Genomic DNA, 14852 nt, shown 5'->3' with positions numbered 1-14852 from the left:
GGTGTTATCTTGCCTAAACAGTACAACTAAACCATAATAGTCTAAATACTTAATTACTTACCTAATGAACTTAACATTGAAATATCAAGAGATACATCTGAATATGATTTCATAGACAGAAAGTCCAATTCAGAAGTGTTACTGTCTCCAGCAGATTCTCCAACCTAAATAAAAATTCAAGAAACAAGGACTAATAACAGTGGCAAGCTGCAGCAAGAGGATAAAGTAAATGCATGAATCCACATTCTCAAGATGTGTGCACCATCAGTCCTTAAGACTGGAACTTCCATAAACATACTGGTCAACCTTTAGCTTACAGGCAGCTTAAACACACTTCCATGACAGGCCCTGTTATATGAATGGCCAAAAGTCCATCAAGGGGCATGCACAGTAGTCAAAATATCTTTCATCTCAACATCTGGGACTGTTAAAACCAGTATTATTAAATCATCTGGGACTGAATTTCTTGCCAAACTCATCCCTGTTGCATGAAAGAACCTTGGGAGAAGTGTTTGTGGGGGTGTAACTGATAACAACTTCCAGAATCCCTTTTCCTTCCATGTTACACTAGACGCAGTGAAAATTTTATGTAACTAATAAAATCTGTGAGGTGTGCCTTACTACTCTAAACAGTATCAGCTGTTCTATACTATTGGATAATGAAATGCAGCCTGCAACTAATTTCAACTGCAATACTTCCATATAGTGGCAAAAAGACTTAAGTAAAAAACTCGTTAAGCCTCAAAATATGTTTAATCAGAATTCTTCAAAGCTGCCTGTACTAGCAGGAGGAATACGCAACCTGGTATTTCTTTTCTATATTTCTAGAAAAAAACTTAGCAGTTTAATGAAATAACCTAATTTAGTCATCTTCTTGAGAAATATAAACCCTTCCTAGACTAGCTTCTTCTCAGCATAACCTTATAATTTTTATGTGAATTGTCATGGAATACAGCGCATATCTTCTGTTATCACATAATTTGCAAGACAAAACTAGTACCACTTAAAGAAAGATTCGCTAATTAGTAACTGCAAAAGCCCGAGATAAACACTATTTTCTCCTACATTCCAGACATTTGCAATGGATCAGACAAAAAGTGATAGTGTTTTTTTTCCCCACTTTTACAGCAAGTTGAACCTCAAGTAATCATCATCAGCAGAGAAACTATCAGTTTCCTAAGCTTTTCAGAGTTAGTTCACATGTACTGAATTAAAGAAGAGAATACAGAATAATAGGACTAACAGACACTAACTAAAATAAACTGAGTGTTGAGGAATCTTTTCTAAGTAGTTCTAAGGAAACTTCCTCTAGATACTGAATTTTTAATCTTCTATTTCAGAGGATGGACATCCCTTCACTGAAGCAAAATTGAATGTACTCAATATTCCTATTTTCTACAAACCATTTTACCATAATCTGTTTGGAAGAATCTGGACAGGTGTTACGCAGCTTGTGTTCTTCTTTTATGAGAACTGGCAGAACCTTAAAAAAAAATTAAAAAAAAAAAATCATATTTTAGATCTTAACATTTTACAGCTTAGTGACTGGTTTACCATGATCAGATCCTAAGCCACCACAGAACACTATCCTGTTTTGTGATGTCTGCACAGATCCTTTAAAAATTAATAAATGAAGACTAGACTTTCTTTAATGGATGATCATACATATACTCACAAACAACTGAGAACTAGCTAGGATTTTAACAGCTTTTTTTTTTCTTTTTTTTTCTAATCAAAATATTAAATAGGTTGATAAATTGAATGTATATTATAGAGCATAGATGCACATGAAATAAAATTAGGAATCGGAATGTGGAAAGCTGAGAAAATATCACGTTCTTAACTGTAAAGACCAATATTTTCCAGCTAAAAACAGAGTATCGGCGTAACTTACTTTAACTTCATCCAGTGGTTTTACTGGGATGTTTCGTCTCTGAAGAGTAAGAACAGTAACAATTAGTTCTGGTCAAAATATTTGAAAAGTCCCTCTTTCATACAACTTCAAGTATATTCAAGCTTCTCACAGGAAATGATGCTAGAGACAGTAAACTTGCAAGCATATGCAACTAAAATTCAGCTGTTACTGCTTTGAAATATTTTAGTCATTACTTGCTTTTGATTCCAAATCACTCCGGGTTGTGCTCATATTCATTCTTACTCATATGAAGCAGCACAAAATACTGAAGCATAAAACACCAAAGCACACCACTAATGAAACACATTTAATTGTACAAAATCTGTATATATATATATATATATATATATTTATGTATCAAACTGAACATTTCTAAGTATGAAGTGGCATTTTGAAATGCCTCTTTGCCTCTATATTTTGAAAAGTATGAAGAACATTTGAAAGAATAAACTCTGTTAAGAAATTCTCATTTGAAACAATATTCATATAATTAGATGTTAAAAAAAAGGAACGGTAAAGTATGTGCTTTATTTTTAAGCTACATTATATGCATTGTATACACACGTTTCTACATGTAGGATAATATCTAGAAGATTGTTTAGAACACTTTTTTTGAATACTTTCATTTTTTTCCTACTAGTGAGGTTCCACATACAAAACTTTGTCCAGTACAGACCTCAAGAAAAAAAAAAAAATCCTCTATATTTTTCATTCTGTTGTCTCCTTTTCCCCAGGCATCACCCACCCTAAGCTATTGCTAAGGCTACAAAGGTTTAGCATAATCTAATTTCCAGGACATCAGGAAGTCTGAGTATCTTTCACCTCAACCCTCCACGGTTCCTCCATACCTTCCCTTCTTTTACAGTCATTCAGAACCAACAGGCAATTATTTTAAATTAAGAGTGGTATTAAGAATGAAAATAACATGAAATAATTTTTTTTTTTATTTCTGGTAGTCTATTTTGTCTCAGCAATGCAAATGTTCCCACTACTATTACACACCCAATCTGACATCTGAGAAGATTTCTCCTCCAGTCTTAGTGGGGATCTCTCAGGTGGAGTGCTTTCTTTAACAAGCTACAAGTTTTTCCTTGTACAGAAATTTAAATGTTACCATTCGCAGGCAATATGTATCAGTTACAGCATTAATCTCCAATAATCTTTCAATACTTTAAGTATTAAACCTTCTTCCACAAGGAACGTATTCTACATTTAAACAAATGAAAACAAATCCTTAAATCAAGCTTTGCAGTGTAGTTCTGAAGCAAAAATTTAAGTCATTACATCAAGATACAGGCTGCCCACAAAGCCTCATTTTGTTAGTTTCCCTCCACTCTGTTGCACACCTCTACCTCTTCCTTTCTGCAGTCACATGGTTTACCGCGCTGGAGAATTGGTTGAGCTGGGGCAAAGACAGAGGAAGATTACTTCACCGCTGATTAATTCTGTTTCTAACTTGGTTCACCATGTTGTTGTATGAACAGCTAACCATGCACGGCTTAAACTGACACTACAAAACAATGCCTCTCAGCCAATATTAAAAAAACAGACAGGTCCATCTGTGTATTCATTAACCTGTGACATTTCTGTGCATCAACAGACACACCTGCTTTAGCTGATAAACAGTTTTGGAATGATCTCCACTTGTGATCTGGTCCAGAAGATCATCTACTATTTTCTTGCTGTAATATCCAGCGTCCTTCACAAATTCTTGTAAGCTAGCAGAAATGGGAGATATGCATTACAGAAAATGTTTACATTCATAAAAGGTATTCAATTTATTATAATAATATGGTCTTCTCCACCTATGCTGTACTACATTTTCTTCATTCTTTCACTTTTCCATTCTTCTTTAGAGAAGAAACTAAAGCTTTCAAGATGCTGTTTGTTTTTTTTTAATTCCCATTACCAATTATAGCTCAAGAAAAAATTTATCAGTACTTTGGAAAAACAAGATTGAATATTTATTTCCTTCTATTAAACAAAAAAATAGCACAATAACAAAAAAAAGTTAAGAACACAAAAAAAGACTGTGATTAATTCTTTCACTCCAAAACCAACAATTCAATGCAAAGTGGTATTTTATTTTTCAGGAAGCTGTGACTGCATTGAAACACCTTGAAAAACACCACTGCTTTAGAACAAGGATTTAAATTTATCACTTACATCCACGCTCACTTATAGCTGGGTTTTAAAGCAAACTGCTAAATCATTAGCAATGTACGAATTCCTCTAGTCAAAATATTTATTAACAATCTTGCAACAAACTCAAGAAATGGGAAAAAAAAAAAAACAAACACCCTAACAAACAAACAACACCACCAAAAAAAAAAAACACTCCCCCTCCCCCCCCCCCCCAAAAAAAACAACCAAAACCAAAAAAGTAGGATGAAAGGTAGCCAGTTTAATGTTTTATTAATTTGGTAAAGTTTAGAGATTTAAGTTGGGGGAGGAAGATTTTGGTGGCTCCTAGCGAATGTTTAGCTAATTTTAGTGAAAAATGGCAGAGAAGAGATGATGTAACTCAATAAAAATTGCTGAAGCACTTACCTTAAGGCACACTGTATCCCAGTTTCATCACCATACGCTGAGTATAGGAGTTCCATTTCTTCTGATTTCAAATCATGGAAAATAGAGTTGTTTTGCATGGAAAGGGCTGTACTAGCACTTGTAAGAAAGGTAACTAGACAGGTAGAAAAGACAGACAACAAGTAATTAATACAAGCATAAATGATTGGCTGAAAAGAAAGTAAGATTTCTTTTTTTGTGAAGCAGTATTTACTTCTAAAACAGAAATCAAAAGCAATATTTCAATGACACTTCCAGACTCCAGAATCAGTAACAGCTTTAACAGTTATACATATATAACTAGAAAATAAATAATTAATTTAATATCCTCTGCTCACCCTCCCAGTTTTCCCAAATTTTCTATTCCTGTGCTGATGGGGAACAGGTAGAGTGTGAAAATAAAAGCTTTTCTTCAACATTGGAAGTCCAGATTTAATCAGGAACTTTTAAAACCACTTTCACAGTTCATGTGCTATTACAGTGCTAAAAACAGTGGGTTAGGAACTATTAAAGGTGTCAGTACTAGGAAAAAAGTGAACATTCTAACTGGAAAGGAGCTCCAGTTTGTGAAATTCTTGTCATAAGATAAACAAAGCAAATAACCAAAAGGGTTTTTCTCAAATCTAAGCACTGCTGGTCCAGAAAAAATAAAAAAATCTCCACTGAAAACGGGCTACTTTCATTAAAAAGCTTTTACTGTGGCAAAACATGGATCAATAAAATTCTCCTTATGTTTATTTAGACAAATAAGTCAATTTAATTAAAACCACATTATGCTGTAAAAGGAATAACTATACATTATACAATAAACTAAGTGAACTTTTATTCTGAGACAAGTGTAATCTCAAATTATTTTGTATCTGGAAATTGTTCAAGAGCTTACCATAAACTTAAAATATTATTTGGCATTTACCTTTGTTTCTTCGTTCATCTTTAAAGCCCAGTGTAGTGAAGCCAGGTAAAAATTTGCTTGACAATGAACTCAGATCTACTGGATGAGTCTCTTCCTCTAATAAATTGATTAAAAATAAGATAATTATATATTTTTTTAAATCTCATGTTTAGGATTTACTTATGGTGGTGTTTAGACTTTGCACTTTTAAGAAGTCACAGTCACTACAAAAGCTGAAAGTCTTTTAAGCTGTATAGTTTTAATACGGATAGGTAGATAAATCTAGGTTCTCCATTTTCATTTCCAATACACTCTGTATAGATGTTTCCATCTTTAAGTAGTAAGCTATTTTACTTATAAGGCATTTCGCATCACCTGAAATTCTTACATAGAATAACCTGAAACATAGGAAGTAGTACAATTATTGACAGTTCATACTGGAGTCTTGTTCTGCTCCCATTACCACCATTGTCTAAATTTTCAGTGGCATGACTGAAGAAGTATTAATCACATTTATCTAGTTTGTTCAAAAATAGGTAAATGCATGATAGCAGCCACAATGCTCAAATTCATTCCGGAACAATTTAGTCCAAAGATGAAAAAGAATTTAGACAGTCAGAGGATACACAGGCTTGCACCTCCTAATAAAAAATAATTAAAAAAAAAATCAACAAAAACATGACTAGCCAAAAGGGCTCATGCATTCATCAATGCAGTAATAGCTATGCTATGAATAAATTCCAATCTCAAAATGAGCACAGAAGGAAGTACTAAATCAATAGGACATATGGCAGCACAAAGACTGGGCCATTCTAATAATTACAAGCTTTCCAGACTTACGTATTTTGAGTTCAAAACCAATGAGTGGAAAGCATATGATAATATAAATCACGTGTGGTAGTGACACACACATAAAAACAAAAAAACAACACTGCAGAAAAGACTAAAGGACTACAAAACAAAACAATTAAGCAAAACTAAATTAACTTACACAGACATTTAACCACTAATTTAAAATAGGAAGTACATATCCTGAATAATCTTTTGCCTTTTTTGAATCTGTATACTGCACTTTCATGTAGCATTGCAACAGTTTTATTCACCTATTTCGTGTAAGAAGAATAGAGCAAAAGCCTCTCTCCGAAGTTCTCTGGACAGCTGTAGCAATATACAAGCACTTATAAGTAGGTATTACTTTACCTCACTGTTATCATCAATAAAAAGAGCATCTGGAGACTGAAAACTTGAGAGAGAGATTCCTCTAGTACTTCCAAAATAAACTGTCGTGGAAATGCAAATTAACTGAAAAAACAGAACAACTCATCTATCCTACACAGGACCTGCACACACACCTTACGACTCTGCAACAACATTCAATATTAGAAAGGTTTGCTTAAAAGATTTACCTTCTGCTTCTGGATCAGATGAATTTACTACACTGAACAATAATGTTCCATCTCCATTTTTTTTCAGATAACCGATCTGTAAATACAATCACAAGGACATACAAGTAATCATTCAAAAAGTCTAAACTCAAAGGAAATCTCTGCTTACGCAGAAAATTTTAAAAAGCATTTTTAGCTGTATTCAGATCCTGAACACCTGTATTAATTCCCTTTTTAACATAGAGAATTTTTAGAAATAACCGTTTATCACCTTCTAGCAAATATACTGCTCATTCGTGCATCTCACCCACAACTTTCTGTATTTAGAAGTAGTATTGTGCACATGCTATCAAATTCTTAACAAGCAAGTGCCATGCCAGACCTATTGGAACACACTCATGCTAGCACATTTAAATGTTAGGTATTTAACTGGGGTCTACAGTGGGCCGTCAAGCTGACTAACAGCCCAGACATGAGGGACAGAATATCTAAACTCTTCCTCAAATACCACTGAGTCGCTCTCTTCAGAAGTGACTGCATCCTGAAAGGCTTTTCCAGTATAGCTGGCAAGTAGCAGATTGGTATTGCTGTAAATGGTCTGTAAAAAACAGTCTGACTTTATAGGTTTCCAAATGACGTTCGCTCTTAGCAAGTCGTCTTCCTAGCTTCAGAAATATACTGAAGAAGCTAAACCTTCTACTGTGAGGCTTTACTTCTTAATCTAGCTGACCTAGAAGCGACGACAGTCAAGTGCCATAGTTCCAAGAAATAGGCACTTAAGTTTGAAAACAACATTACTACCACTTCAATGCAGATCTTTCTTCTGCAACAGAAGTTAAAAGATCAGGTGAAAAATGTAGGATGTTGTAATATCCTGAACCTTTTTTAAATTGAAGCAGTCACTACAGAATGTGACATAAGGAGATATGAGGCCAATGTGTAATGGTGGTAATAAAGACTCCATAGGGTGCAAGGGAAACAGAGTAACATGTTTATCACAACATAGACCTGTAGGGAATGTCTGCAGCATTCATTCCAAACCCTAGCACAAAATAACCAAGGAAACCACTGGTATTACATATCTAGGAAAACCACAGCCCACATACAGATCATGCTGAGAAAAACATACTGAGAACCATAGAGCTTTTTCAATTAGCACTCAGAACAGCACAAAAATCAAATGTCTGGAACAGTACCAGCATCATGTTCAACGTGATTAAACCTGTGGTCAGCACTGTCCAAAATTCCAACACAGACAAGCCACTGCTATCTCCCACTTACCGAAGGCTGTCATATTTTGTACTTATGCAAGAATATGCTATAACCGACAGCTACTATGGTAAGTACAAAAATAAAAGAGATCCTGGACTTCTCACTGAAAACATTAAGTTCACACTTCAGAATTTCTTAACTCTTTTAGGGAGAGAAAATCCTAATACCAGTTTAATCTATGCCGAAGTTTGTTCTTTCTATTATTGCAACAATAGAGTTATAGAATTGTTTGAGTTGGAAGGAACCCTTAAAGGCCATCTAGTCCAACTGCTCTACAACAAACAGGGATATCTGCAGCTGCAGATGAGGTTGCACAGAGCCTGGTCCAGCCTGATCTTGAGTGTTTCCATGAGTAGGGCATCCACATCTCTGGGCAACCTGTTCCAGTGCCTCTTCACCCCTATTATATAAAAAACTTCTCCCTTCTACCCAATCTAAAACTCCTCTTTTTAGTTTGAAACCATTTTCCCTTGTCCTATATAAGAGTGCTGTGTTATTTTCATCATTTTCAATGTTAAAAGGTGCAACTAAGGAAGTCAGATCAAAGACAGAAGATGACTGTTTTCTGCAAGTGAATTTTTAAAGGCGTTTAAAGCATGATACAACTTGAGATCCATTTAAGTTAGACACAACACAGAATTGTGAACTTTGTCATGAAGTAGACCTTGCTGTTGGGGAGATATCGATTGATCCTATCCCGAGCTTCATCTGCTGCATGTTCCACTAGTGCTAGGACATGTTCTTCAGCAGTGCTATCTGTCAGGCTGCATGCATTTCCTTCAGGTTCAAATATGCAACTGAAGAAAGAAAAGAGTAGTAGTTGTAGAAATTATAAGACAAAACACAAGGCTAAACTCTGAGCTTGCTAAACAACATAGTCCTACTCCTCTCCCAGTGTCTGTCCAAGTCAGCATTTCAGTGGAACTACAATTACGCTACAAAAATGAAGTTTTGTAGCAGAAGAACCAGTCAACTCTTCAAAATGTAGTTGTTTCTGTACTTCAATGAAAATAAAATTAAGGGAGTACTTCAAAGCATAAATTGGGAATAGATTTTTTACATCATTACAAGGTGAATAACGCATATGTCTCCTGCATGTATGAATATGCTGTTATTCCAAATAAAAAGATACAGAGAAAAAAAAAATAGATGATGAGGAAATGGAGAGTCTGTATTTCTGGGTGGGAGGAACCCAATCAAGAAAAAACCCAATGCTTTTTGTGAGAGTAATCATTAAATATAAAAGAAATACTTCATAGATCAGAATCTATCAGAGCATTACATGTGCTAAGGTTAGATCAGACACCAGGGACCAGACATTTTAGGTACTGCGTAGCACACCTGCTCATACCAAACCCATTTCCCTCTCCTGAGGTACCTTTTCCATTTGCTTAGGTAAGATTTTTTCTCTGTATAGAGATTCAGACTGAACATGCAAAAAAACTTTGCTGTTAAAGACAACAAAAAAATAACACATTTTTCTCATGATCCTGTGGTAGGTTTTTTGTTCCATTCAGGAACTGTTCATTCCTATTCTCCAGAAAAGGTTGCGAAGAGCAGCAAATTTTGCTACATCTGAGGCTATCTCTACTGAACACATTAACAGACAAGAATTTTGAGTGAGTGTTTCAAAGATGACTTCTGTACTAAGATGATCAAGCCAATTTTTAAACTACAACACAGAGGTCTGAACTACTTTAACACTTTCCAAAATTATGGCATTCAGCTCTCTGTTTTTAACAAGCAGTTATGAAAGCAATCTACCCAAAGCCCTTATTGTACATCAAAAGACTATCATGTGGATGCCAAAATACAACTGGTTTAAAGGTCAAGTTAATCAGAAAAGAAACAGTTCTGAGTACTGAAATCACAAACATTTCAGAGAACAGGAAAGTAAATTTACAGCATAATTGATCCCAAGGAAATTGGATAGCAGGATAGTTAAAAATCGCTGACAATTCTACTTGACTGCACATTATGATTGATTTTGAAGACAAAGCAGTACTGTGTTCTTTGGCAGTCTCAATTTCGTGACCTGTTAGCTCTCTTTGAAGCTTGTTTACTTTGAAAACAAGTACACAGAAGGTGGCAAAGTAGAAATAGACCTCTGTAATGCAGTTTACTTAAGAATTAATCAGAAAATAAATATGTACCATACAAACAAAAATCACAGACTAATCAGAAAGAATCTGCATAAAGTCCCCTTTACAGAAAGGTACTTAATTCCTACACACTACCTATTAGACAATTACCAAAGAATAATTTGTTTGTTATACAGCAGCAGGTGTCTTTCTGTATGGTGGTACCACAATAGCTCCACCCCAAAAACACAGTTTAAAATTATTTTTTAAGATTAATGCTGCTGTCTCCTACTGGTACAAAACAGCTACAAATACCTATTCTTCCTTCAGATATGAAACAGGATTGTGATTTTTTTATTCACTAAACATGTGGCTGTTTAGAACTGTGAAACTTGTTTTTAACAAAAATGAAAAAAAATGAGAGCATGAGCTTGAAATAAAATTGCTCCTCCTCCTCCCCAGCTTCAGATATGTAAGTATATCTCAAGTAATTCAAATATGTAATTAGCAACGCTTTGTTGCAGGTTTTTTTATAGAATTTGTCAATTAAATTCCAGACACCAAAGCAATGGAACTCAGTGATTTTCCTTCAAAGTTGGCATTTATCATCGGTTTAAAGTAAAATAATCAAAGTTATATCAAAATGTTAAATATTTCTGGCTATGATAAAATGAACATCTCTAACTACCACAAGAAGGAACTACTTATACTTTCAGCAAATATAAAGAAAGGATAAAACATTTATATATACACATTAACTGCAAGTTACCATTTAAAAGAACATGCAATCATTCCACGAGGAAAGAGGCCACGGGAAGTCTTTTCTTCTCAATTATTTGCTCCTGACTAATATTACAAAAACTGCAACAGGCTAGAAAGCACACCAATGAAAACCTTTACCTAATAACTTCTTTATTTTGCTTTTTGGATTTCTTGGTAGTCTCTACTTGTACAGGCATAACTTCAGGGACAGGCTCCTCAACCACTGTGTCTTCATCACCCAAAAGAGCTGCCTGCTGAGAAAAATCCATGTCCTGCATAAACGACATGCTGCGCTTCAAAGCTAACAGCCGTTCCTAGAATCAGAAAGGACAGAGCGGCAGGGACTTAACCTTTCCCTCATAGCCAAGATGCTATGATAATGGGATGGGATGGGAATGGCCATGGCCTTATTTTGTTCTTTATGCCTCACATTCAATGGCGATGCAACATGATTTGTCATGGTAGCATGGCATCAGAATTTCTGCAGACCAACTATCAAGAAAGAGAAACAAACAAACAATGCGTAGGCAAAGACAACAACCCATTTCACACAAGACTTACCATAAGGAACAGCAACACAAGCTTATGCACACACAGAGGAGCTCACAAAAATAACTCAAATTTTACAAATCAAGAACTGTATTTGAGTAAAAATTTAGCTTCGCATACATGCATTTATAAAATCTCTGGAACCTCCCCTACACCCACCACTCTGAAAATGTAAAGTTTCTTTGTTTATGCAAAACTATAGCTTAAATGAGATTTTTGTATTCAAAGTTAAAGCCAGAAGCAGCTTTCTACAGTTGGGTTTTTGGCACTTAAAATCCTAGTTCCTTCCACTGAAGCCAGTAGAATAAGCTCCCACGGACTTCAGTGGTGCAGATGAGGTTGAAAAATAAAGGTGTGTTTGTAACACGAATGCTGTCAAGCCCCCAAATAAAGTAGTGTGAATACGCACAGTTATAAGTAATGGCAGATAGATGAAATAACATTTAACATTGCTATTACATTCCTTTTAATTATGACCAAAAAAAGAATCCCCAGAAAAAAGTGTTTCTGCTTTGTTTTTAAAAGGTCTCTTACTTTGCTCATCATCTTAAAGCCTGTGTGTAGTATCTTCTTGGCTAGCTTGTAGTAAACAGTATCCGGTCTGTTGTATGTCATTGCATTATCACACATGAGTTTAAAATCTGCCTGAAAATACAAAACAAAACAAAAAACTATTAAAATTCCAAACTCCGTTATTACACACCTTGCAGATTAAGTGCCAAATGTAACGTTTCCTTCTTTTTCATACACACCAAACAAAGAAATGTAAAAATCAGTAGCAGTACTGAGGGACCAAGAAAAGATCTTTATGTTTTTCCTTCCTCATAAATCAGAATAGGTTTGAGAAATACAATAGCAGAAAGATTAAGTATCTTATATATAATTTTATTTGCAGTAATTTGTAGTAATCTTCAGTCACTTAAGCAGCAACAACAACAACAAAAGCCCTCAAAACTTAAGAAACAACCTTACGAATGCTCACTGCATGCAACAAGAGAGCAAAACAGCCATTTTGTCTTCTCCTTTGAATGGGTACCTATCACATCCAGTATCAGGCAATTTTTAACTGATGCAACTTGCTAAAGTAAGATTTAACACATTCCACTTTAAGTTAATCCAAAAAAATTTATTGCAGATTATGAGAGGTTTTTGATGTTTGTTTTTTTTTTTTTCCCTCCCCTAGGGAAGACTTTATTTTAGCCAAATATTATTGGTCCAATAAGTAAAGAATAGAAAGCATTATTAGAAGCTCTATGAAACACTGAGCTAGAAAAACATTATTACATCCTTATGAAGATTTAAAAAGTTGACAAATCAATAACCAGGGATCATGCCATACCACTTCAGAAATTGGACACTAAAAATTTACACTAGTGAATGGTTTAAGGATGTATTTTCTTCTCAGTAACTTGTCAATATTGAAATAATGACTGTTCAAGCAATTAAGCTTTAGTTTCTCTGTAGACACAAATACAAATGCAGTCTGTGCAGAAGTCTAGTATACTTGATGATGATTTTGTTCTGTGGTAAAGGTCCAAGAGAATGGCATGCTTTTTGGAGTTAACCCACCACGTTTACAGTACAGATTTTCTGAGACAAAGATTTCTGAAGGTTGCTATTAGAGCTTGACGTGAAACACTTCCTGAAGACTTCCTCTGACACCAAACAGGAATACATAAAACAAAAAAATTTTGCCCTACTGCATTCCTGATCAGATTATGGGGAAAAAAGAAAGTTGTTTTTATTTCTTGTTTCCTTGCAGTGATGCCAGAGCAGTGCTCTCCTTATGATTCACTAGTCATCAGCTCCACACTAGCTAAGTAGATAAAGAACTACAAAAGCTAGTCTGTGACTTCATGTGACATTCAGGCTATCTGCCTTTACTTATGGAGACCATCGCTAAAACAGGAATTGGGAAGGTGGCACGAGGTAGCAAACAATTAGATAAGAAGCACATAAAGAAGACCAGGGGAGCAATGCATGTAGTGATGGTCTTTGAAGTACTGCAGAAAATAACAAATAAGAGTTTTTTGTTTGTCCAACTTTGGTATTCCTGCAGCAATTTCTCCCTGACAAAATAGAGCATATGGTTCATAGCAACTCCTCTCTGAGGGATGTACTGGCTTCTGACTAGTCGCAGCTGGTTGTAGGTTTATTATAAGCAAAAGACAACCATCGGAGCACTCATTTTTAGAGGTCAAAACGTAAGAACGTTTCTGTATTACATAACAATTACAAAAGCATGAGCATATACTCACATCTAGAAAGGGAGTCCTACCTCTGTCACTGGACAATGAGGTTGGACACTGGACAGTGATAGATTTCTAGCAAACATTTATTACTCTTCAAAGAGTGCCAGCAGAAAACAAATCCTTCAGAGAAAAAGAATCTGTTAGTCTGGACAATGCAGTAATTTTCATTTTTTTAGGTTGTTTTCCTACCAACGTTATTAGTGTAACCATAACTGTATGTAAATACAGCCAGGGAGCTCCCATTTGAACATGCTTTTTAAAATCACTGAGAAAGACAAGCCAACAGAGTTTAAAAACACCAGATGGCATGGCTGGCTGATTGCAATGATAATATGTATCCTTCTTATTTCCTATGAAAGTCTGCATTTAAAAAAACAAACAAAAATACCCCAAATCACACATAACAAAACAGACTAACATTTGCCAAAGCACCTATAGGAAATCTAAGCTGCTCTCTGCTCACCTTGCTGGAATTTTCTATGGAGGAAAAAACAACCCTGAAAAACAAGCCAATGCCCTCTATCAAGACTCTTCTTACATCAGTTCTGCAGCTGAAAACAATGAACGTTAAAGGCCACTCATAGACCTTCATGAATAGGTTAAATAAAATTTCTTTCCTTCCAGGAGCTGACAATACTAAGAAAAAAAAAAAAAAGTGGAAAAAAAAAATTACAGCACTGTCTGTAGAATGACAATGCATTCAATAAGGTGTTACTGCAGCGTCAATTGTCAGTGTAGCTGAGGCAAGTTGCCAATAACCTTGCTAAGTCTCTGCCAAAACACCATCTGAAGTGGAAGTTATATGGAAAACAGGGTAATAGAAGATGAAAAGTATACAGCTGTTATTGTAATGCACCAAAAAGTTTTATTATCTCCAATTTTCATGCAGATATATTTAAATTGCCATTTAATCAATCTAACCAAGTCTAGATAGAAAAAAAAAAAAATCTGTTTCTTAAAATACCTTAAACTCTAAATATAAGTAAGAATATCGCGTCTAGCAGCGTGAATTCCACAGATCTATAGAACATGTTATTCATTTCCACAGTAATTCGTAGTGAACTTCTGTAGAACAGGCAACTGGGATATAAAGAAACATGAAACCCATTCTAACGCGCAGAATATACAATATTGAGCTCTGAATGAGCACACATTAAAATAATTAAGGTAAGAAAG

General features: G+C 35.0%; 1 protein-coding gene across 4 annotated transcripts in view; it reads right to left on the bottom strand.

The window, feature by feature from the left end:
* BRD9 (bromodomain containing 9) overlaps positions 1–14852 on the bottom strand; it is a 30744-nt gene that overhangs the window by 12099 nt on the left and 3793 nt on the right. The window contains exons 6-15 of one of the 4 annotated variants that reach the window (XM_015275919.4): positions 11959–12069; positions 11014–11189; positions 8697–8829; positions 6782–6857; positions 5397–5492; positions 4466–4598; positions 3522–3633; positions 1895–1933; positions 1412–1483; positions 62–164 (exon numbers count right to left, since the gene is read on the bottom strand). In XM_015275919.4, coding sequence (XP_015131405.1) covers positions 62–164; positions 1412–1483; positions 1895–1933; positions 3522–3633; positions 4466–4598; positions 5397–5492; positions 6782–6857; positions 8697–8829; positions 11014–11189; positions 11959–12069 — 1051 coding nt within the window. Of the gene's footprint in view, positions 1–61; positions 165–1403; positions 1484–1894; positions 1934–3521; positions 3634–4465; positions 4599–5396; positions 5493–6781; positions 6858–8696; positions 8830–11013; positions 11190–11958; positions 12070–14852 lie in introns of all 4 variants that reach the window. The other 3 variants (XM_015275920.4, XM_015275921.4, XM_040696318.2) reach the window with 3 other exon arrangements.

This window comes from Gallus gallus, chromosome 2, assembly GCF_016699485.2.
Source record: "Gallus gallus isolate bGalGal1 chromosome 2, bGalGal1.mat.broiler.GRCg7b, whole genome shotgun sequence".
Taxonomy (NCBI): Eukaryota; Metazoa; Chordata; class Aves; order Galliformes; family Phasianidae; genus Gallus; species Gallus gallus.
The sequence above is the reverse complement of the archived record's forward strand: the minus strand, read 5'-3'. Positions and strand labels throughout refer to the sequence as shown.